This window comes from Lonchura striata, chromosome 4, assembly GCF_046129695.1.
Source record: "Lonchura striata isolate bLonStr1 chromosome 4, bLonStr1.mat, whole genome shotgun sequence".
In the NCBI taxonomy this organism is placed as follows: domain Eukaryota; kingdom Metazoa; phylum Chordata; class Aves; order Passeriformes; family Estrildidae; genus Lonchura; species Lonchura striata.
The window spans coordinates 41,931,308-41,954,284 of NC_134606.1; the positions used below are offsets into that span (position 1 = coordinate 41,931,308).

Consider the following 22,977-nt stretch of genomic DNA (forward strand, 5'->3'; position numbering starts at 1 on the left):
TGTGAGAAACAGCAGCAATTATACCAAAATTGGAGGTTGGATAAAGCCAGACTATCCTTCTGTGCCTCCACAGGCACAGAGGAATGTAACCCAAGACTGAAATTCAGATAATTTATTTCTAGGTTTACAGAAACAAAGCACAGGGTATTTGTTTTTTATAAAGACTACTTTTCTTTCTATTAAATTATTTTCTTTTTTCTCCAGAGATGTACACTGCCTACCCATGAGGCTGCAGTATATGTTGGAGAGGGTATTCCCCGACGTTACAGCTAACATAAAAGGAAAATGTTCTTGCCTTCCATTCTGCTTTTAGCTATCCAGGGCAGCCACATTTTGTATGGTACCAAGCAAGAATACTGAAAGCATGATAAAAGCAGTGACTTTTGACTTTCAAGAAAAAATTATTCCAGTCAGGAAAATCAGCTCCCAGCATCATTCTAAAAGATTGTAGAAAGAAAGTGAGATGCAACATGCTCTTAAGACACAGTATGTTCTTTTCAGAAAATGAAAAGCTATCATTTTACACTGAATTCCCTAAATAACCTTGCTGATGGTATTTTTTCAGGTTGTTTTTTTTTTTTTTTTAAGTGGATTTCAGTTCTACATGCCAAAGGAGATGGGCTGCTGATTAAAGTTGTTTGATCATACACCAGCAGACTGAAGGTCTCCTACTGCCTGCTTTAACTGCTCCCTCAGTTTCTCAAATGCATGTCTTCATTATTTTGACTTCATCTGTAGATTTCTGTAATAAAAAACAAAGTTATTTGTCTGGTATGTATTTATATCACTCTGATACCAGTCCTCTGTTTTCATAAATGGATTTTCAGTGTGTAATTTCTGTGTACGTTACCCTGTTGCACATTCCCAAGTTACCCCAAAATAATTATGATGACATGCTCGTCCTAATATAGAGCTGAAACTGCATTCCTTACAGGAAGCTGCTTTTCAATATATTTTCTGTGGAACAACTTTCTTTGAAAACAGTAATACAGCAAAGTATTTGGCTGGTACTTTATTAGTGCTACGTACAATGTCTGTCCGCAATAAAAATTTGTGTCAGAATAATTAACAATACATGTCGCGACTCATTAGAATCAGCACATGAAACTATTGCTGCTGGCAACGCAAGTGACACACACAAGTCAGCTAGTGGCAAAGACATGTCACTTCTTCTAATCACAGGAGAGAGGGACATGATATCTCTTCTGATCAAAAAGCACTTTCTCCATTTAAATTTAGTACTCATGTTGATTAAACAGTTTTCCATTTTAATTTGTTTTAATCAGATAAAAAGACTTTGTACCATGTACATGAGGCAGTACCTATAATAGATGCTTAACAAAATGCAGAATACAGGAAGAAATTATGTTTGAAAACCAAAAAGCCTTGTAATAAACTACATAATGAAATAGTATCATACATTTATAAATAATAAAAGCAGCATGAACATGTGATACCTTTTTATTAAATGGTCAGAGTGTTATTGAAGGCAGACAAAAACTACCCTTTTCTTTAGGAGGAAAAGTAAGATAGAAATAAAAAGGTAAATGTAGCTTCCTCCAAAAATGTCATAATATTATGTGCAAGAAAGCATGATTATACCTTTTCTAAGTAGATTATGGTTTCTGTATATACACAGTTCTTGGGATTGTATGAACAGTCAGATCACATCTAACTGGTTATTTAGTCTCACATGCCTGTATGGTTGCAGGAGGGATTTTTGCACACATAGTTCTGTTGCACAAATATTAGCCTGTGTTTCTTGCTGTAAAAGACTGAGGTCATGTCTACAACAGAAAGTTCTTCTGGCAGAACTCTGAGCTGATTACAACTTGTACACATTGCACTGGAAGGACAGAGGCATACTTGCTGAACTGCCTGTGCCAGAGCCAAATATCCTCTATTTAAAGGTCAATTTTGGAAAAAAAACCAAAAAAACATGAGATATACACACTTTCTATTGACCCTAATCACACTGCCAAGCCCAGTTCCTCAGGGACATCCTGAAGTGTGTTCTTAGATGTCAACAAGGAGTTCAAGTTTAAATTCTCGTAATTCCCTTTTTTCTAGCCCACCATGTTTTTCCTACTCTTTGACCTTCACATTTCTATTGTAGGTTTCCATGATACCTTTTCATGTTTCTGTTCAGTTGCTCAACCAGAAATAGGGCCCTAGAGACATCAATTGCATAGCAGAGCTTGCTCACATCCAAACCCTGCCATAGGCTCGACTCCCAAGGTAGCCAGTGGAGCCATGCTGGACACAAGGTGGAGCAGCTGATGATGGCAGGGCATGAAAAGGGCAAGATGTTTTAGACATTTGGTGCTCAGCATGGCACAATAGAGCAGCAGGAAGATACTGTTAAAGATTGTGCCATGTTATTATACTGCACTACAAATTTGTGATCCCAAATTTTATGAAGGTTGAAATGTCCTCTGGCACAGAGACACTGGTGAAAGCAGATGGAGCTTGTTCATTTTGCAGCCCTCAGCCCAGATGTTGATTCACTTGGGGCAAGAAAGGCCAGGAAGTGTACAGAGAATATAATCCTCCCACAGCACTACTACATAGGCACATCTGCTCTGGCACAGCACAGTATCCTCACAGTATCCATATGGAGGCACAGCCTCCCTCTTCTTTCATACCTAAACTTTGGCTCTGTCTGTCCAAGACAGTTACCAAAGGCTGAGATCAGGGTGGATAAGCTCAGCATGGGAACCAGATTGTCAGTCAGGTGTGCCAGGACTGTGGCAGGAGGTACAACAGGGAGACTTGAATAATTTTAGAAGAGGCAAAAGTGTGTTGCACAACCCAGCCCAGCTCACCACATTGTGCCTCTGAGCACATAGGGACAGAAGAACAGCTATGCTGGCCTAGACAAAATCTCTGGCAGTGGTCAGCAACAGATGCTGAGAGAAGAGTAAAAAAGGAGAGCAAGCAAGTGCTGGCACTTCTTCTGAACATCCTCCCAGCCTCAGGACTTCCTAAGTTAGAGATTTTCACATTGTATTTCATTGTCTTTGATTAATTGCTTTTCCAGTAATTTGTGCTGTTGCTTTTTGAATCTCTGTAAAATTTTACTATCCACAACAAATTGTGGTAAGAAGTTCTACAAATTTTTTGGAAGTTTCCAAGGAACCAAATTAATGAGCTTGCTTTGAAGAGTTAAATAATTCAATCTGATGCTCATTGTATTTTATACTGAAGGAAACAGCAAGAAATTGCTCAGTATTTCTTGTTTTGTGAACATATGGGACCTCATTGTCTTAGAATCATAGAATTGTTTAGGTTGTAAAAAACCTCTAAGATCATCAAGGCCAACCATTAATCCAGGACCACCATATTCACTTGTCCCCAAGTGCCCCATCCACAGGCCTTTTGAACACTTCCAGATGATGATTTCACCACTTCCTTGCGCAGTTGTTTGCATAATTGGTTTGGCTTTGGATTCTTCATAACTCTGTCCCAAGCAGAGTAGAGAAGATAGTAAGAGCCTGTAAATATGTAAAATCAGGAATGTCATACTCATTAGCTTGTTCATAATTTGAAAGTGAAGTTAAATTGTGATAAACCATGTGTGCAAGAAGCAATACCCTTCAGAGCTCATGAACTTGAATATTAATACTTCAGCTTAACACTGTGTGTGAAGTGTTTTCCAACACAGCCTCTATTTTGTCCCACAGGCCAGTGTATGTTTCCTTGTAGTTATTTGTCTTACTCATGTAAGGCCTGTTACACACTTCCTAGACCTCCTACAGCTTTCATCATTCTTCTAATACTTGTCTTCTACCTTCTGCTTTTTTCAGCTATGTTGTGCATTAAACCCTTTGTGCTTTTTCTTGGACTCAAGAACTCTCGGATATCATTTCATGTACCCCACTTCCTATTAATTACACTTGAGAAGCATGGGGAATGTAAGCTACCCTGCTTCTTCTGATTTTCTAATCAAGATCTATTAGTAGGGGACCCTGACTTTGAAAAATGCAAATATGCACATTGAATAAAATATCAACGGAAAAAAAATAAAATTATCTTGGTGAAAATTTGAAAAGGGTTGTATGTGCTTTGGGGCTGTTCCATAATTTGAGACATCACAAACATGAAGACACTCGTGAGAGTCTCTAGAGAGGTGTTTGTGAGAAGAGAAAGGACTGTGAGAGTGGCACCAGACTACTGAAAGGAAGTAGCTGGAGATGAGCACTGGCTGCTAACTGTTCTTAGCCTGCCCATGACTTGAATGCAGGTTCTTGCCATAGATTCGACGCACCAGCCCAGATCTCTCTGATTTGAATCCTCCTGGTTATCTGAATGGTCCCTTTTCCTCTCCTGAATAAGTTCATCGTTACTGGGTGCTGCCAGCATCCTTCTTTTCAGTCTGAAATGATGTCCTCTCTCACTTTTGGCAGTGGTAATCCAAACAAGACCGGAACTTTTTTGGTAGCCAGAGCAGATATGCTTTGGAGAGAGGCACTAGATAATCCTTTGTATTTCTTAATTTAACATCTTTAGCTGAAAGTGTTGTTGTTTCTTGTCATAGTTGAATGAATAATTTTGTAATTTGCAGGAGCAGTTTTGTTTTGGAGACAGAAAACTGGTTTAATCAGCAAGAACTTTGGACAAAACCTTTACAGTGCAAGCTAAATTTGAGAAATTGCTATAAAAATTACTGAAAAAATCAATGCCCAAAAGTAAAAGCAGAAAAAGGAATTGTTTACTGTGCTGCAGACCATGACTGTGATAATCTAAAGCTGTGCTTTGTATTGGAAAGACATTTTGTTTTATAAAGACACAAATAATACAAGTGTTTACTTTTTTAGAAAACTAGAAATACATCACACTGGTCTTCCAGAAACTATGCCATAAATACTCTAAACAATTAGGAAATCAACATTTTATTTGTTTTACATTATAGTGCCCACAACAAAATGTGCCAGTTTGGGAATGTTGTTCAGAAAGTCACTTGAGGGAGGAATCCTGCCAATGATAGCTGTATCAACAAACAGAAACAATAATACATATGCTTGTACAAAATTAGGATCATTTGCTTTATTTCTTAAAACACTGTTTCATTCTCATGGATTAATTGACAGGGCAAACATCCCTTACATATAATTATCACTCAATCCTAATTAATCTGAATGTATCTTCTCAGTCTTCACCAGATATGTACATGTCTATCACAACCTCACTGAAGGAGGTGCTAAATTGAGCCTTTGATAGCCTCAAAATGTTATTTTCAACTTCTCTTCTGTAGTTCCTCCATTCAATTTTCTGGTGTACTCCATCACTATCTTCCTTCTTCGTAAAGCCACTGTCCTCTGCTTGACCTTCTATTTTGCTTCCTGCTTGCTGGTGCAGTGATTCACCACCCGGTCTAATCTCAGATTTACAACTGTGTTGATAGCCCAGAGTCAAGGAGATGAGGCAGTGAAAAGGACTGCCAAGGGAAATGAAATTAACTTGGAATTTATCCATCTTTAGAAAGTGGTGGAAAGCCCCTTAATCTCTATCATCCCAAAGAGTTTTTATGGCAATAGTTCCTCCTTCTATGTGCCCTACTACCTTTCTCTGAAAAAAACTAAAAACAAGCACAAACAAAATAATGAAGTCAATCAACTTATCAGAAGAAGAAGGAACCCTGATATCAAGCAGAAATCTACACTCCAAGAAATAAGAGAAATTCATTAAACCCATTAAGGACTTTTGCAATTAAGAAGTGGTATTACACAGAAGGTGCCCCCACGATGTGATATTATGAGATGCAAAGAAAGAAGAGGTAGAGAGAGGGAGATGCATGTACATGAGATTTCAAAACAGACCCAAGGCAACTGGCAGGCAGTAGAAAAATTATTAAACCTTTCTGTAAATATTCTGGGCCTGCTAAAGGTATTACTACAAATCAGTCATACTCCATTGCATGTAATGGCATATTATTGACAACAGCTTACTGTTACATCTGCCCTTTTTGCTGTAATTGGATGGCTAAGGAAATCAGGGGTTGTTTACTGATAAAATTAAACAACAACCATATTTTCTAGGAAAAGTTCTATGGGAAAATGCATGTGTTATTTCCCAGTGAGCCCTGGCTCCAATCTTTGTTCAGCCAGCAAGTGGCATCTCAGTCTTTGCTTCCGCTGGTCCTTGATGTTGTAATGAGATTTTACCACAGGAAAAAGAAAGGTAAATTATTGTCTCTTTGAGATTTCTGGTATGCACATACATACAACCCACTTTTGACAAAATGCTGTACAATCTCCTTTTGTAATGTCTCTAGGCTTTGCTAATAAGGCTTTAACTTCAAAAGTACCTGAACAGAATTTTCTTTCCTACCATACACTTATGCTTTCTTTTTCCCTCATTGCTAAGTAGTGGCAAGAAGGTACAGCATCCACCAGAACTTTGTTTCTTCCTCCTCCTTCCAAAATTTGTATTTGGAACTTTATTAAGAGGGACTTGCTTTTACTTGTTAACTTTCTAGTTTTGATTGACTGGGATGACTTAATGATCCTCGGCACCTGTGTGCATTTCCTGTTATGCTTCAGTGCACTTCAGTGATAGAAGTGCACATTAAAACTCAGTTATTCTGAGTTCCTGCGTCTTCTCTGACACGAAATACTACCTGTATTTATGCTCTCCCCCCTCCCACAGAGAGATAAAGAGGCTTAATCTTCTCCTGGGCCCTGCATGATCTTCTTTTATCTCCTTAGCTGTGTTCCATATAATGAAAATGACATCACAGGGTAGCTTTTTGCCTCTTCCCAAATTACTTTCAAATTAATTAATGTCCTAAGTTTAGAATGTTTAGAAGGATTATAATTTTTACTTGACAATTTTAGATTGCATACACACTTTTTTATCTTTTTATTCAGATGTGTATTTTTAGATCAGTGACCTTTTGGATGTATGATTCATGCTGATTTAATTTTTTCCAGCTGGTCCATCTTCACTTAAACTGATACAGATGCTCTGAAACAGATACTTTTGCCATGAAACTTGTCATTACATACCTGTGCTCCAAATTTTTTATTGAAAATAAATTGATTTTTTTCTCTATTCTCTGTAATTTTTTGCAAAATTCCCACAGAAAACTTTCAGGACAAAAACCCAATCTAAAAAAAAAAAAAGCCAAAGCATCTGTACACTAATGCCACCTGTCATAGATCAAGGAGCTATTACAAATCAGATAATGCTATTTAATTTATCATGCAACTTTTAAGAATCAAGCACATAGTCTATTTTTTAATGCAAGTAACTAAGATTTAGTATTTTGTGTATACATCAAAATGAGCTCAGCCAAAAATTATTTTATGTTTCCTTGGATTGTATGTTTCACATATGGCTCTCAGATACACTCTAAAAATATTAACAAGCATATCCATCAGTAGCTGAGCATTCAAAAACTAAATATCACAGCATGTGATTTGTCCATTGAGGTGATCATCTGAGCTTTCATTATGTTTCTTTCATATGTAGAGCATGGGAGCAAAGAGCATTTTCATGCTTTTCCTACTGAGCATGTATCCTTTCTGCACTCTTATTTTGTCACCTCCAGCCCTGGTCCTCTCACTGAAATTTTCCTCTTCCCTCCAAAACCTACAAAGGCACATAGGCTCATTCACAGTTCATGAATTTGACTAATCCTTAACTTTTGGAGGAGAGATTACATATTACTTCTGTACTCAGAAAGTCACCTCTTTACTCTTTCATTTTCTCCATTAAAAGGAGAATCATAAATAGTACCCTCAGAAAACAACAAAAAAAAAATACCAGTCAAATAAAATTGTAGCAGGGCTCTGAAAATAAGGGCCTTGGGAAAAAACAGGAGTGTCTCTCAGTTCAGCTACAAAGACAACATCAAACTTCCCAATCATATTACATGCAAAATGTTATAAGGAGAGAAAAGGAGATGAGGAACTTTTTAAAACTTTGACTCTCAGTGCCTTTTTAGTGTAATCTGTAGCAAACAACAAAATCTATAAAGAAGATTCAAGTGAAATACCAGACATAAAAAGGCATGAGTAATGTTTATATAAACAGATCTTGGAAACTGGCACTTAAACATGCTTTAAACATTTCTGTTTGCAATTCTATTAACACTATTCTATATACTAGATTTTTTTTTTTTCTTTTATGATGTTCTCTCAAGTGAGTGCAATGTCCTTAAAGGTTTTGTGTTTCTCATAAACTGTTCATGTCTGACATGGTTATATTTGTCTATTACTTATTCTATGTGAACCATAAACCCAACAAGAAGATTAAAGTACAGACACCCATTGCAGTCATGACATAAATTGTGTATGCTTCTGGAGGACAATGGTATTAAAGACTTTTACTGCAAAGAGTTGCAGATGTTGAGCTCATGGGGCTGAGCCTAAATATACATAGAAGTGTTGATAATATTTTCTAGAAAATGCCTTCTCAGAATGTCTAAGGAGCTGGTTAAATAGATCAAATAGTAACCAGTAATCTCAGTACAGAGAAAATAAAGATGCATTCTTCTGGGGAGCAGAACCTGCCCCCTCTTATTTGACTGACTCCTCACATAGTATGAACAGTGAGCATTCAATATGAATCTTTTGCTAACCATCTACAATCTGATTTTTTCTGATTTAAAAAAAAATCAAATAATGGCCACACATGTAGAAAACAGAGTTGGTTTGTACATACTTACCCATAAAACAAAGACAACTGCAAAAATCTGTCAGGCCACATTGCTCTGTCATCCTTGCTCATGTCAGTGTTCATTTCTTCCACAGATTTTCTGCTCACATTCATGGGATAACCTTCAAAGTGAACAGATAATAGAAATGGCCATAATTTTTAGCAGAAAAAAAGATTTAGTGGAGCAAAAGGAGTCATCTTTTGTTGTAGTAATAATACTTGCTTCTGTCTTCAACTTTGAGCTCAGACTACTCTACATCACAAATAGCCTTAATGCAATTAATGCATATCATATTTATGCAAAATCAAAATGGATAATATAATGCAATATTAAGATTAGAAGGGACTACCAGAAGCTATATAGTCCAAACAGGTGCTCAAAAAAGGATCCAGCATCCAAGTAAGGCCAGGTTGATGTTAGATCAGATTGAAATAAAAAATAGACCGCAATCATGATCATCCTTTGATACTTTAAAACTATATCAATTACTAAACACTCTTCCAAATACCTTTTAAAGCACACAAGAGAGTTTACTTCAATGATTCTTTCAGCTAACCTTCATCACCTTTGTTAAGATTGATTAACCATTATACTTTCTCACAGAGGAGGGATTCTATTTAATATTAGTCCCCAACTGTTAACACTTAAAAACCCCCAAAGTTTGACTGCTGAATGTGTTCAAGAGGACTTCAATATGGAAAAGGCCAAGCAGCTTAACAAAAGCATTGACTAATACAAGACAAGGCTTAAAAGCTTTGTGTAAACACAAGGGCAATGTCTAGGACTCTTAGCACTGAGCTTTCAGGCGCCGTGTTCTTGAAAAATCCTAGAGACATGCCAGAATTTCAGGAGTAAAATGAAACTAAAATCTGGGAGTAGGATGAAAATAAAAACAAATTGAGATATTTTCTGTGCAAATGTAGCATCACAATAGCAATAGCAGCCTGATACCAGTGTTGATTGGAGCTGTATTTTGTGTTTAGCTCACAAGAAAGATGGAACTCTAGAAATTAGGGAATTACAGTAAAACATATCAGCTAATAAAGAAGTGCATAAATGACCCAGGATAATTACTGGTGAAACAGCTAACATGAAAAACTTTCTAATATAGCATTTTAAAGATGATAATACAGAAACAATTTTATATTTGGAATTATATCCTCAGTTTATGTGTACTTTATTAACTGAGAGAATGGATGCTTTGTAAATCATAAGAGACATTACTCTGATTTCATCAAGCAGAATCTTTGCTATAAAATCTCAGCTGCAGACTGAATTCTGCTATGCCAGGTCACTCCCAATTAATTAATCAGTAGCCCGACAATTAAGGACTCTTATTAACAGATTAGGCCACAAAGGGATTCCTGCCTTATCATTTATGCAATTGTTTGCTGCACATCGAGGAAAAAGGCTCTGCAGGTTTGCTGCAGGTCCCCAGCACAGATGGACAGGAGGAGGAGACACAGTTTGAGACTGAGTGCAACACAACATTTTCCTCCCTGCAGTGCCTCCGAGGTAGAGGAATAACTCCTGGGAGAATTCCAGTGCAGCAGGTGGGCTTTCCAGAAGCAGCTGGAGGAAGCAATAGCCTTCCCTAGCTGCTCTCAGGCTGGGACAGCAACACCTTACTGATTTCTATTGCTTAATTGCAAATTGATGAAAAGCAGCCTGGTGACTGGTGCCTCTAAGTGATAGCATTTAGCTCTTAGAAGAGGACTTAAGGTAGGATGAGGAGCTTCTCCTTCACTGGAAGTTTCAAAGGTTGTTTCACCAGAATGAATGAGACAGCAAAGCTGAGTCATGAGTCTTTAACTCTTTAGTGTTCAGAGTAGACAAAATATTTGCATGCTTACAATGAACAAAAAACCAAACCAACAAACCCACAAAACCAAAAACAAAGCCCACAAACTAAAAGTACAAGTTGCCAGTGGCTGAAAATAAAATATCAGCATTTGTTACAAGCATGGTTTAGTGATTTGCATCTGAGCAGGGATCAAAAATGCTCAGTAAGGATCTCATTGCCATTACAGCTTGCCTCACTGCATTCCATGTGAGAAGGTTTAGATGGTATAATTCTTGGATTAAAGCAAAATATGTAAGGATAGATCACAACAGAGGAAGATAAAATGGAATTGTCTATATTTGGAGTAAGTAGAGGAATTTATGTCTGGAAAAACCTCATTTCTGTTTCTCATGCTCATTTATGTGTCTTCCATTTCACTTCTGTGTGTAGTCACATTGAAATAAAAACCCTTTACAGCAAAATTTTCAAAACTATTTGAAAAGGACAGGTATTGATTTTTGCGTCCTGAGTTTTTAGTCCTATTTGGGATCTGTTCTTTGTGTTTGCAACTACTTTCCTATATAGCTGCTGAAATTCAGCTATGCATTTTTAATATTGAAATAGTAAAATGATCTTCCAGAGGTAGCAGAGAATTAATGGGAAATGTGCTTAAATCACAGTGATTTAATAATAATTTTAAGGGCTAAACTTTCCCTAGTTTTCTTTGGGTAGTCAGCAAGAAGTGTTTCTGTTTTCTTAAACTTCCACAGTGACTTGCTCCCTTCCTAGTGTAAGTGGACTCAGTGTATACAGAAACATCCAAAAGACTGGGGTGGAGTTGCAGGCCAAGAGTCACACCACACACAGATCATTAGCACAAGAATCCACTGAGGGCTATTAAATATAAATAGAAAGCTGTTACTCATAACTCAGGAACCTTCTCAGCAACACACAGCTACATGGTGAGAAAACTGTCCACAGAAATACCACTATAGGCTCACCATGTTCTTTTGGTGCTGACATGGGATGTTGAAGTACATGGACCTTTGATATAGAAATGGATAATCATAAAATTTTATTACCTCAACAGTAATAAATTACATGGATAGTGGTGAAAAGTGTTAAACTAGTGAAATATTAAAATCACAGGAGTACATGGATCACAAGTTATGTCTGTAGTCCCTTGTTACCCACATAAATCCATGATAAAGACCAAAATGGAAAATCAGACCATGATCCAATATTAAGTTCTGCAAGTATAAATAGAATGGAACTAAACAAACTTTTTATTGTTAAAGAGGTGGAATAAGTGTTTCCATTCCTCACACTCTAAATCCAGAAAGACAGTTGTTTTGTCTCTGAGGATATGTTTAAAGAATAATGTATTCCTTTCTTCCAATCCCTGTGTGTATTTCTAAAGAAGGCCATTCTGCAAAGGAATACAAGTTATGAATATACTGCACAGCAATCTTGTGTGACGGGTAGACAGAAAGTCAATTAACAAAAATTCATGTTTAAGATTTGAGTAGTGTTATTGTGTATGTGTGTGTGTATCATTAATAAAAGAGATGTAAAGTGTGTTGATGGATTTGATTTCTAAAACAAAATACAAATTAAAAACTTGTAATGAATTAGGAAAGGCAGCAGCATCTAATCAAATGGGTCTGATTAATTCTATAAAGGCATGAGGTCTTTAATCTCTCTGAAGTTCATTTCCTGGGAGAAAAGCCAAGCTTAAAAAGAAAAAAAGGAAGCACATTGCTGGTTGAAAGACCTAAAACCCTGCATGGAAGAAGAGGGCAACAGTGGAAACATCTGTCTGTAATGGCAAGTGATCAGTTCTTAAGCTCACATGATCTCAGTAATACGTTCTGATATCCTGTGGTGTAGGGGCAGATACTTAATTTGCCGAAAGGCAGTAAGACTTTGGCAGATTTGGACATTTTGGACCTTGTTGATTTGTAAAAACAGTGTTATTATTTAATACAGGTAAAATTTTGGTGCATTAGCTGCACCTCGTCGTCTGGTGGAAAAGCAGTGCTGGTCCATCATTTCAGTTTGGAACAAAAAACACTGAAGCAATTATTACTTCCATAAACTTAGTTTCCTTATGGACTCTAGACAATTACCAATAATGTGATAGCAGCAAAAATGTACTTGCCCCAATATTCCTTTAATTACAGGGTATTTGAGAAATTAATTAAATAACTTCTCCATTTTGTTTTATGTGCTAACTAGCTCCAAAATGTTTCGTTTTATAAGAAAGTATTTTCTAAATCTCTCAGAACAAATACTTAAGAGGCTTTCGCTAGTAACCGGGATCTCTGCTGTCGGGGGGGTAACTTGGGAGACACCCTGTTGTCACGGTTAATGAAGAAAGGAATGTTTGCTTAGCCCCTGGGTATGTTTTTATAGCAATTGTGTAAACCTAAGTGGCCCCTTTCATGTGCAGGACCAAGATTTTACAATTTAGTTCCTTTCTCAATCTGATTACCATCTCTAACCTAAAAAAGTATTATACTTTGTTCAAAGACTTTATCCTAGATTCTTACAGAATGCTTACCTAAGCATTTGGTAAAACATTAAGGACGGCAGGGTCCACATAATTTAGACTTGACTATCCTCAGCCTAAGACAGCACTTATATCTGCCAAAACCTGCAGCCTTTGAATTCCATGTATATTCCACCAGTCCTTAACAGGCTGTACATTTTGTCATCACTTCCTTATAACTTTAGAGACCACAAACATCACAAGAACCTTTAGCACATCATTGTATCTTTTCTCACTTCATAAAAAGAAAGGAGAAAGAATCTGGATATCTGAAACTTGGTTTCTAAGTACACATCTCTACCTTTCAAAAATGTATTTTACCTTGGCAAATCTTTCTAAGTGAGAGATGTTAAGTAATAAAGAGTGTAGAAGAAAAATTAAATTAAAAGGGACTTAAGTATTAAATCTGACACACTTGGATGATTCCCCAAGGAGCATACTATGTTTTTAAGTCCCATGTGAAAGGAAGCCAAAGTTAATTATAGAACATAGCACTGGGCTAGCAAATAAATCAAGCTTCACACTGCTGAATTCTCACATCTCACAAATTAACAGCTATTGGTCTGTTAGTGTAGACTCTTCTGTTACAGCAAAATGATATCAAATGTAATAGTTGTTTATCTTAGGATAAGAAGATGTCATTAAAAAAAAAGTCCATTTCACAAGAATTCATAGCCAAGGGACTAGATCACTACCCACAGAAGTATTTGAATGAGAGAATTAGCTCAATATGTAATACTGCAAATACCACTCATAGTATCTGTGCAAAAACAGTGCATGCAGCATGATACAGTAGTATAGCAGTGCTGCAAATATAATTTCTATTACAGAGGCTGGTGTATGCATTGTATCCTGTATCTTACATCAGTAAATATAATGGGCATTTGGTAGCCTATAGACATAGGAATCTTACAAAAAATAATATACAGCTACACAAATTATTATGTATATGTGTGTGTGTGTGTGTGTGAGACAGTGAAAGAAAGGCAGAGGGAAAACATGCAAATAATCTTCCAAAGAGAAACTTCTCCAGAAGGCAACACTAAAATTTCCATGAACAGAAGCTATGACAAAAGCCTATAGACCCAATGCACACCCAAGAACCTGTAGCATAGAAGTGGTTCAGTCACTTCCACATTTGCAAGCCAGGCTGTTTGAACATTCACTTTGAAAAATTAGTTTCAACAATCACAGTGATCAGTAGCTTGTACGGTTCATCCACTTGGAAAAATGGGTGTCACACCAATTTTTTTTTTTTCTGCTGGCCAGCAGTAAGCATGTTCAGGTAGAAATGAAAGAAAAAACTCCACTACAACAACAAAGAAACATTCAATCTCTATGGAGAGTGTTTCTAAGGTTAAGTACTGTTTATATTTAAATATTCATCACAGGACTCTGTGCAAATTTCATTTTCTTTTATTTAAAAGGCAGGTACTATTTACTTGCTGCTACTTCACTTGGGGGTTTGTAAGAATCACTTGTTAATGGCAATGCTTTGAACAAGTGAAATCCTCTATAATGACACCAGCACTATTAGTATGAGGAGAGAAAGGCACCACCTGAGAATAAAATCGGGACCAGTTTTTCTTTCCCCCACTTTGAAAACTGGGAGCTCACATCTAATTTGCACTCTGTTTTGTTGTTTAGCTTTGTTTCTTTCTACTTGTCTATTATCTCTTCAGATTAAGTAGGGTGACATTATAACTTTCAGTGAGAACTCTCATTACAAGGCATTGTAGGATTACTCCAGCTTTATTCAAACGAATACATTCAGTCCGAGTTCAAATAAAAAAAAAAAAAAAAAAAAAGCACAACCATCCCATTCTCCCACTTGCAATTGTACTCAGGTGCTTTACTCCACTGATTTGGAGCTTTAAGTACTTTTCTGGATTTTTCTTTTTCCTATGTGTTTCATTTGACTACAGCACAGAGTAGCGTTCTCCAGACAGCCAGCTTCTCCTTTAACAGAGGTCAGCTGTAAATACATATGTAGTTTTATGAACAGGATTTGTACAACACGCAGGGAAGTCTCCGCAGCCCAGATTCCATCAGTGTTTTTACCCGTATTAGGTAAGATTAAAGGCAGCTCCAATAGCAGGCAGAGGAGGCGCTGAATTGTGCAAGGGCCCCGCTTGACTCCTTTGTGGAGGCTCACTTAGCACCTTTCTGCGCTCACTTAACAACTTTGCTGTGCTAAATCCCGACCTGGCTAAAACCATTCATTACACAGCACTAAGGCACAGATAAAAGACAGCAGCTCAATACCAGAAGAGTGCTCTCACTGAGATAATGCAGTAGTAAAGAATTAGTAAAACCCTCAGCATTGCTCCTTCACAGATCATTATAGTCCTGCTGCTAATAGGAGTGGAGCAGAATTAGGCCACCAGTGAACATCGAGTGAATAGCACACTGTGAATATCCACCGAATCACCGAATATCCTGAGTGCGTGGATTAGCACATAGGAAAGCCACTGCCTGCTTTGGCACTGAATCCAGTTTCCTTAAGCATGTATAATGGACACTGTATTGCTGGAGATATTCCCCCCCTTTCTTTTTCTTCCCCAGTGAGCTGAACACTAACTGGATTGCATTAAAAAAGATCAAAAAACCCAGGATTTTTATTTAAGAGCATTCTTTCAGTAGCAGGTCACACAAATTAGAACAAGAAGAATATGGATTGGTTTTGGTATATTCCCACTGATTTCCAGGGATCCCTTTGTGATTTTAAGGAGAAAATGAGAACCAAAACTAAGAAGGCAATCCTAGAGAAAATCCTACCAGGTACTCCTGTGCAGTAAGCCATCCACATCTGTCAGTGTGAACTGTGCTTCCTATTAGCAATGGCTGAGTTGCATGCAGAAATTATCTGTTTCCCTAGATGATCTGGATATATAGTTGATATATTTAACGTGGATTATGAGGTAAATAGTTGTCTGGGAAAAAAAACACAGAAGAAGAGAAAAAGAGGCAATCACATCTAAGGAAAGCACTGAACAATCCATTTATCAATTTGCTGTAATGTAAATGGATCTCACATCATTAGCAAGAAGAGTTTTTATGAAACATTTCAACTTTGAAACATTGCATAAAAAGATCAGCATGTGATCAGTCTCTTATCTGGTTTCCATTATTCATCTACACATAAAAAAATGTTTTGATACAAGACAAAATGCAGTTCCCAGCTGTATTTTGTCATGAAATGGCTTTCATAGCTCACAGCTCTATTATCAGGAAAATATTCTCAGCAGCTGGGTAAATACATTTTGCTTTGTTGATGTTGACTGTTAATTTTGCATCTAAAGCTTGCCAATGTTATAGAACTATAAAGATTCAGAAAATGCCATTGATGGGAAGTGCAGTTGCTGTGCTATGGATAATTCATAGGCAAGAGATGAAAAGGATCCTGCTGGTTCCTCTCATGAAGCATTCCTGTTTTCAACATAGACAGTCAGTGACCAAAAAGACAGGTAGGCCCTCAGGTTTTGTAGTATAAACATGTGTGCACATATGCATGGGCTGCTTTTGAGGTTGCAAGCACACCCTGATTTAAATAGCAAGTTTTAACTTCAGGAGAGGATTGCCTGGAGAAGTTGTGGATGCCCCATGCCCAGAAGTGTTCACGTCTGGGTTGGATGGGGCTTTGAGTTGCCTGCTCTAGTGGATGATGTCCTTGACCACAGACAGGGTGTTGAAACATGATGATCTTTTAGGTCCCTTCCAATCCAAACCATTCTGGGATTCTGTGATTCAGCATCAGCCACTGTCCCTTTAAAAGTTCAAGCACTGGAACTAAGAAAGAAATTAAATAGGTGATGAAAGTTCATGTTACAAATTATCTTTTCAATTTCAAGTATTCAAGTATTAATCTTTTTCTGCAGTGCTTCAGTGGCTGTGTTTGTACCTAGACATTTAACACATATCTCAATGGCACGAGGTATTGGTGGTAAGGAATACCAGCAGTATGGCTGAGTTTAGCTCAGGAATGGAAACAGCACAGCTGTTAGCATGATCCTACAGCTCTCCTTCCCACTTCCCCAAACAGTATGGGTGGACCTATGTAACTGAAAGCACAATTTCACACTATGTGTGCACAAAACGTACTTAGAGGAAGCACCATTCCTGAAGAGTACACAGTCAAAAATAGTCTGACACAAAAGCTCAGTTATCCCTTTTCACCCCTCTGCACTGTCTCCTCCTCACCTTGTCCAGCCTGGCTGCTTTCTGCACTAAGATTAAGATGATGCCTCTTTCTCTCTGACTCCCTCCTGCACTACAAAAGAGTCCCTCTTGAGAGACTTGGACACTCCAACCTACTCCCACCCTTCACATGTTTCTGGCATGCCCATTAGCTTTTCTTTAGGATTTTCTGCTGACAAAACAGGCTGAAGAGCTCTGGCACGGAGAACCAGTCTTAGGGTAGCTTTAGATAATCCCCCAAACTGGCGACTAATCAATTTGAAAAGAAATAGGAAATGGAAGAAAGATCACACAAAGCCCAGATTTGGGTTGATGACATTTGCTGTTAAACTAAAGCCAAGTCATCTCAGCAGCTGCAAAACTTCAAATCGGTTGCAGGAGCTATAAACTAAGTCACAAGACGGAAGGAAGGAAATATGGAGAACAAGAAAAGATGAACTGTTAAGCTTTCTTTGCAAATACAGAGTTTGCTTTAATGGTCCAGATTACTAACTTGGATTATTTGTTTCCAAGTGCTGGGATTAATCAATGCTTTCCATTCACGAGTCTGAATGAAATGTTCTTTCCATAGCCCTTACAGAGATGACATAAGAGTACACAGAAATATTAATAATGGGAAAGTCAATATAATCTTTAATCCATAATAAAAATATCCTGATGTATCATGGTCTCCATAGGAACTGCATAAAATCTGGAGCTTGTATTTTTCAGGTTTCTCCGGTGTTATCAGTGTGGAGCTCAATCTGCAGCCCTGGCCCTGAGCAGTGGATGTGTTGGATAGCCTAAAAGGGGGAAAGGGTATCTAAGTATGCTCCCTTACCATCACTCTCTTCAAAGGAGCAGCTGAATACAGTGAATCTAAGGATAAGGAAACCAGGTCTCCAATCTACGAGATAATAGCGACCTACACATTTATGAGCTAAAGAAAAAATAGAAAATGTCCAACTATATATACTACACTTGTCTATGTATTTGTCCAGGTGTGGGTCTGATGTTATAGCTTTTTCTTCTATGCTATCTTAGAATCTTACCGTGTCTCTAGTGTAAGCTGAAAATAAATTGCTCTCTTCTCAAAAGAGGACCACAAAACACGAGCTGTTAGTAAAAGCCTAAATCTTTTATCAAGCACTGAAATAACACTGATGTTCTTGAGATTCTTCTGCATCTTCTGCATCACTGCCTCTAATAGGTACAAGTCATCATGTGATGTCTGAATTTTCTTCACTGGTTAAGGGTATAAGCTAGTGCAAAACAGGCAAGATAGAAATCCTCCACAGTTACACCACCATAGAATTTTTGCATGCCTTTGTGTCACTAGCACAGCTTCTGAGTCTTCTCTCTACATAGACAAAATGGGAATAATAATTCTGTCTCAGCAGTCTAGCAGGGAAAGTTGATAACTCCTTTCGAGACTAAGTGATCGGATATGGAAGGTTCTTACAGGTGAACTGATAGACAAATCAATACATTCAAAAGATATAAAAAGATAATATCTTATATATGGTCAGTTATAAATCTAAAAAGATAAAGTGATACATTCAGTGTGTTTCCAATAGGCCTTTGTTTTGCTACACTGGAGTAAGATGATCATTCATCTTTACTTCCTAAGGCTACTTGCACTGTAAAGGTCTATCTTCATTAGGATAATGGTAGAAAAATCAGACCTGGCAGCTTTATTCTCCTTTAAATCTTCCTGCCACAGTGCAACTAGAATAGCACCAAAAATTAAGAGGAGACAAGGGAGGAATATAGATGTAAAAAGCAGAAGAAGCCATTTTTATTGTCAATGAGAATTAGCCAGCCAGTCTTTCTAACCACAAAGCAATTTAACTTGGCCTTTTACTGCATCCATTTTCTCTGATTAATTTTTATGATGTCAGATTTCTTGTCCCTTGGGGCTGGTAGTTTGCAGGACATTATACAGGTCTTTCCCCCAAGGTCCTGTGTCTGGCTCTCTGGTGATTCTTCAGGTGCCAGCAGCTTGGAGCCCTGACACTTCTCAAATACATAGGTGATAATCTGACAAGCATGGTTCCTCTCTCTGTGAAACGTGCCACAGCATTAAAGTGAGTTACTGCTCAGCACTTAACAGCTGTTGGCTTCTCCTGACAGCACTAATACAACATTAGACATGGAGATATTTTGAGAGTGAGAGATGTTTTTAAGCAATTACAGGTCTGCCAGGTTTCTCTCAAAGTTATTTATTTAACCAGAGCTCACAGCTGCAAGATTTAAAAGAATGTATCCATATACAAGCAACAGCAGTAGCTTGAGTCATTTGCACACAAAATGACTCCACTTGATGTGAAAAGGTTTGCTTTTTCTGACTACCCTGTACAGGAAGTCAAATCTGCTGCCACCAACACAAACAAGCTTTGTCTTTTTGAAAAGTTCATTGCCTTGTTACTATGACCAAGCACAACACCGAGACAGCTGTTTCATTCCTCCGTGTTCCAATGCTTTTCCTTAAAATCACATCAAGTACTATTTACAAAAAAAGACAGCTTAAAAAAATAAAGCCTAAAATAACTTTCAAAAGTCAAGGATATATTTTTTTTTGCCTTTTGGGATATCTACCTCCATCTGTTACTTCTAAGTCTAATGCTCAGGAATAAATTAACCAGTCCAGAACACGTGTATTCATAAACTGCCATGTAAGTGATGTAGTTATGAAATTATTCATCCTAGTTTATTCTTTCTTTTTGCAGTCTGTTCCTTCAGTATCTATGTTTTTGTATTTATTAATTTTATCCAATTCAACTTTCCTGGCTGAATGCCTAAGAACAACAATCTACTAAGCCAAGGTTGCATACCTTCTTACCCTGACAGCATCTTCTCTATTTACTTACAAGTCAGGTCAAGATGTAAAAGTGAGAGGTTGAATTTGATGACAATAGGGATTTCCATCTGATGCTCAAAGTTGATTGTACTTCTGGTTTTATTTCAAGACAAGCATAAGAAGAATAGTATATTTTGGCAGGACAGGCATAGCCCTGCAAAACATGGCACATTGTAATAGACTATTTCATATGAACTGGGAGGAGAATGTGAGAATAATAATTGGCAATGTTTGTACTTAAGAATGTCTGTGATGATGACCCCTAGATAGAAGAGCACTTTGTTGTTTAGAATTGAAGCTACTTGTTACTCTGCTAAAATAATACATGTGCAAGGGCCAAGAGCCAGATGCACTTGCAGATGATGTCTAATTCCCACCGATGTCAAGAACAAGAATAGTCATTTATGAGCCGAGACCCTGGCAACCAACACAAAAATCACTTTCTACAGGAATGTACACCAACTCAGAGATTTTGTCATGGCATTACATTTCCTTTTAAGTATAACTTTTAACTTTGGGAAGGAAAACCTAGGCAAGCGGAATATTTCCCTCCAGTAAAGGGTTTTATATATTTTGACTTGATCTATGTGTCATGTGTTCAGAAGGAATCCCAAAACCTGTCTTACAAACTCTAAACATATTGATAAAATAAACCACTTAAGGAAGTTCTTTCTATGCATATAAGCTAGCCATCCAAAAATCTCATCATACTTGACTGCTTTCTGAATATAACACCATTCCTGCAGATGGTAATCACATTGCATCATGATGCTTGTTTTAAAAAGTGCTTTTTTTAAGGCTCCAGGCATGGCAGAGACTCACACGCATTTGGTCAGCAGAATAAAATGTTACTTCTAAGTTTATTTTATCCAAATTAATGTAATTGCTGCAATCATTTGGAGCCTTATTCTTAATGCTCCATCTCTACACAAGAGAAAAAGCTGTACAGTTTACATTTGTGATATATTAGTCAGGTACTAATTAAAAAACAGAGGTTAATGCTTATTTTCATACCATAAAATCTTCTGATTTTTGTCCTCAGTAAGGGTTTTTTTGGTTGGTTGGGGCTTGTGTTTTGTTTGTTTGTGGGTTTTGTTGTTTTTGTTGTTGTGCATGGTATTTTTTTTTAAGTAAGTCTCTTATGCCCAGAGCACTAGATTCATATTTAGACTTAAGGCCCATCCACCTCAGCAGGTCTCATTGGGATTTTTGCCTCAGGTAAGACAAGAAGATTCAGACCTGATGTTCATGTGTTTTGACAAAAACATCTTCACACATTTTGAGTTCTTCAGTGCTGACAGTATTGATACATTTTTTGCTGCATTCAACCAACTCCGTACATTGAATATTTAATAATACAGGTGATATGAGGACTCCTTGTCTGACTCATGTAAATAACACAATAATTTAAACTGAGTCTTCCTTCTCTACAGTGTATGCAATGCTAAATGAATATAGTGTCTTTCAAAAAATCCCAAAAATATTGCCAATAATATAAAAGAAACTAGAATAAATTCAACATTTGGAAAAAAAAAAACAACCAATTGTCCAAGTTTAGAATATTTTGCTGCCACCTTTTGGAATTAAATAAAATGTGCATCTCAGTAGTTAGTAACAGGGATATATAATTTAGCCCTCAACAGCAATCACTAACATTATTAGAGAAAGAATATATTCATTTCTTCTTTCTTCCTTTTTAAATTCTTAACAAGTATGTTGAGTTTCACCCTTCACTTTCACAGAGAGATGGAATAGCACATATTCAAATTTAAGGCTTTCACATGTGAAGAAAATAGAGTAAAAAAATTTGTGCATCAAGCATAACTCTCAATAAATGGCATGATTAGTCAGCAGATCAAGCATTATTTGGCCATAAATAAACAGCAGTAAACAAAGAAAGGAGCTGCTAACGGATGATACCTAAATATCAATTAATCACTGGCAAATAATTGTTAGTTAAAATCCAAGGTTACTTGTTAGAACTCAGGGCCTCTTTCTCCCCAAGTGCATTGTGCCCTTTGCATAACTGCATTGCTTTTAAAATATTGCTCTACATCAATAAACAAGAGAAAAACAAGTCCTAAGGCTCTGGGCTGTGCTCCACATATTCTCTCCCTGTTTCTTGTCAGAGAGATTTTCTTCTGCACAACTTACAAAAATGCAATGCATTTTGGGGAACGTTAATATAAATAAATATAACACCAGTATAGAGAACATGTCAGAAGTTCTTTGTTATCACTAAGACAACTGGAGCACTAGTCTTATTTTAGAAAGGTGAGATCAGAAGCAATTAAACTGGAGGAAGAATAGAAATGTCTGTACCTGTAAAGGGTCCCGAAGTGGACAGCTTTCCTTTGATGCACGACATGGGTGCTTCCAGAGCCCTGGGATTCGGGTGCCTTCATCGTGGTCCACACAGGGGACAGATGACCTCTGGGACAGCAGCTCTGCAGGGATGTGTGCTGGGCAAAGTGTCTGGTCACTGGGGGGCTGCAGCTCGCCAGGTGGATATACAACCTCTCTTTGGGGATATAAAAATTGGAGTATTAGAAGGTGTAAGGATGAGGCTATGCCACTGTAATTTCTCCATGCCTAAAATCTGATTTAAACTAACACACAGGTGCTATCAGATTTGTATTCTAGAAAGCATTAAAGTGAGTATGTTTCTTTCGTAAAGCTCATCCCAAGAAGGAAGGTTTTGGACAATTACCTGACTGCAAGAGTGGGTCTGACAAACGTGTCAGCCCTGCTACGAGTGTCATGGATGTATGGACGTGCTCCTTGTGGGAACGGGGTTATCTGCAGGACAGGGACATCGGTAATAAATCCCGGCAGAGAATGGGCACCGACACACATCGATAACACACCCGGCAGCGCAGCCGTGGCCGGCTGAGGGAGCGGCGCTGCGGCGGCGTGCGGCGATCCCGACTACGGAAGGCGATCGC

General features: G+C 37.6%; 1 protein-coding gene across 3 annotated transcripts; it reads right to left on the reverse strand.

Moving 5' to 3' along the window:
- Window positions 1–591: 591 nt before the first annotated feature.
- On the reverse strand, window positions 592–22,964 carry LOC144246223 (uncharacterized). Of its 3 annotated transcripts, none has more exons than XR_013339891.1 (4): window positions 22,743–22,964; window positions 22,355–22,553; window positions 8,672–8,783; window positions 592–742 (listed from the first exon to the last, which is right to left on the reverse strand). XR_013339891.1 is itself a non-coding variant. In XM_077782920.1 (4 exons), exons 2-4 carry the CDS (start codon window positions 22,398–22,400, stop codon window positions 5,149–5,151), a joined length of 447 nt encoding a protein of 148 aa, XP_077639046.1. In that variant the 5' UTR covers window positions 22,401–22,553; window positions 22,743–22,964; the 3' UTR covers window positions 4,872–5,148. The 3 variants fall into 3 exon arrangements, 2 of the variants coding, with proteins under 2 accessions (XP_077639046.1, XP_077639047.1); XM_077782920.1 differs by lacking the exon at window positions 592–742 and adding an exon at window positions 4,872–5,437; XM_077782921.1 differs by lacking the exon at window positions 592–742 and having other exon boundaries at window positions 8,554–8,783.
- Window positions 22,965–22,977: the final 13 nt, after the last annotated feature.

Coding starts and splice junctions, on each gene's coding strand:
- LOC144246223 (XM_077782920.1), bottom strand. CDS start 22,400: ATGTCGTGCATCAAAGGAAAGCTGTCCACTTCGGGACCCTTTACAG. Junction 8,784..22,354: donor CACTTCGGGACCCTTTACAG/GTACAGACATTT, acceptor TTCACTTTGAAG/GTTATCCCATGAATGTGAGC. Junction 5,438..8,671: donor CAGTTGTCTTTGTTTTATGG/GTAAGTATGTAC, acceptor TTCCCTTGGCAG/TCCTTTTCACTGCCTCATCT.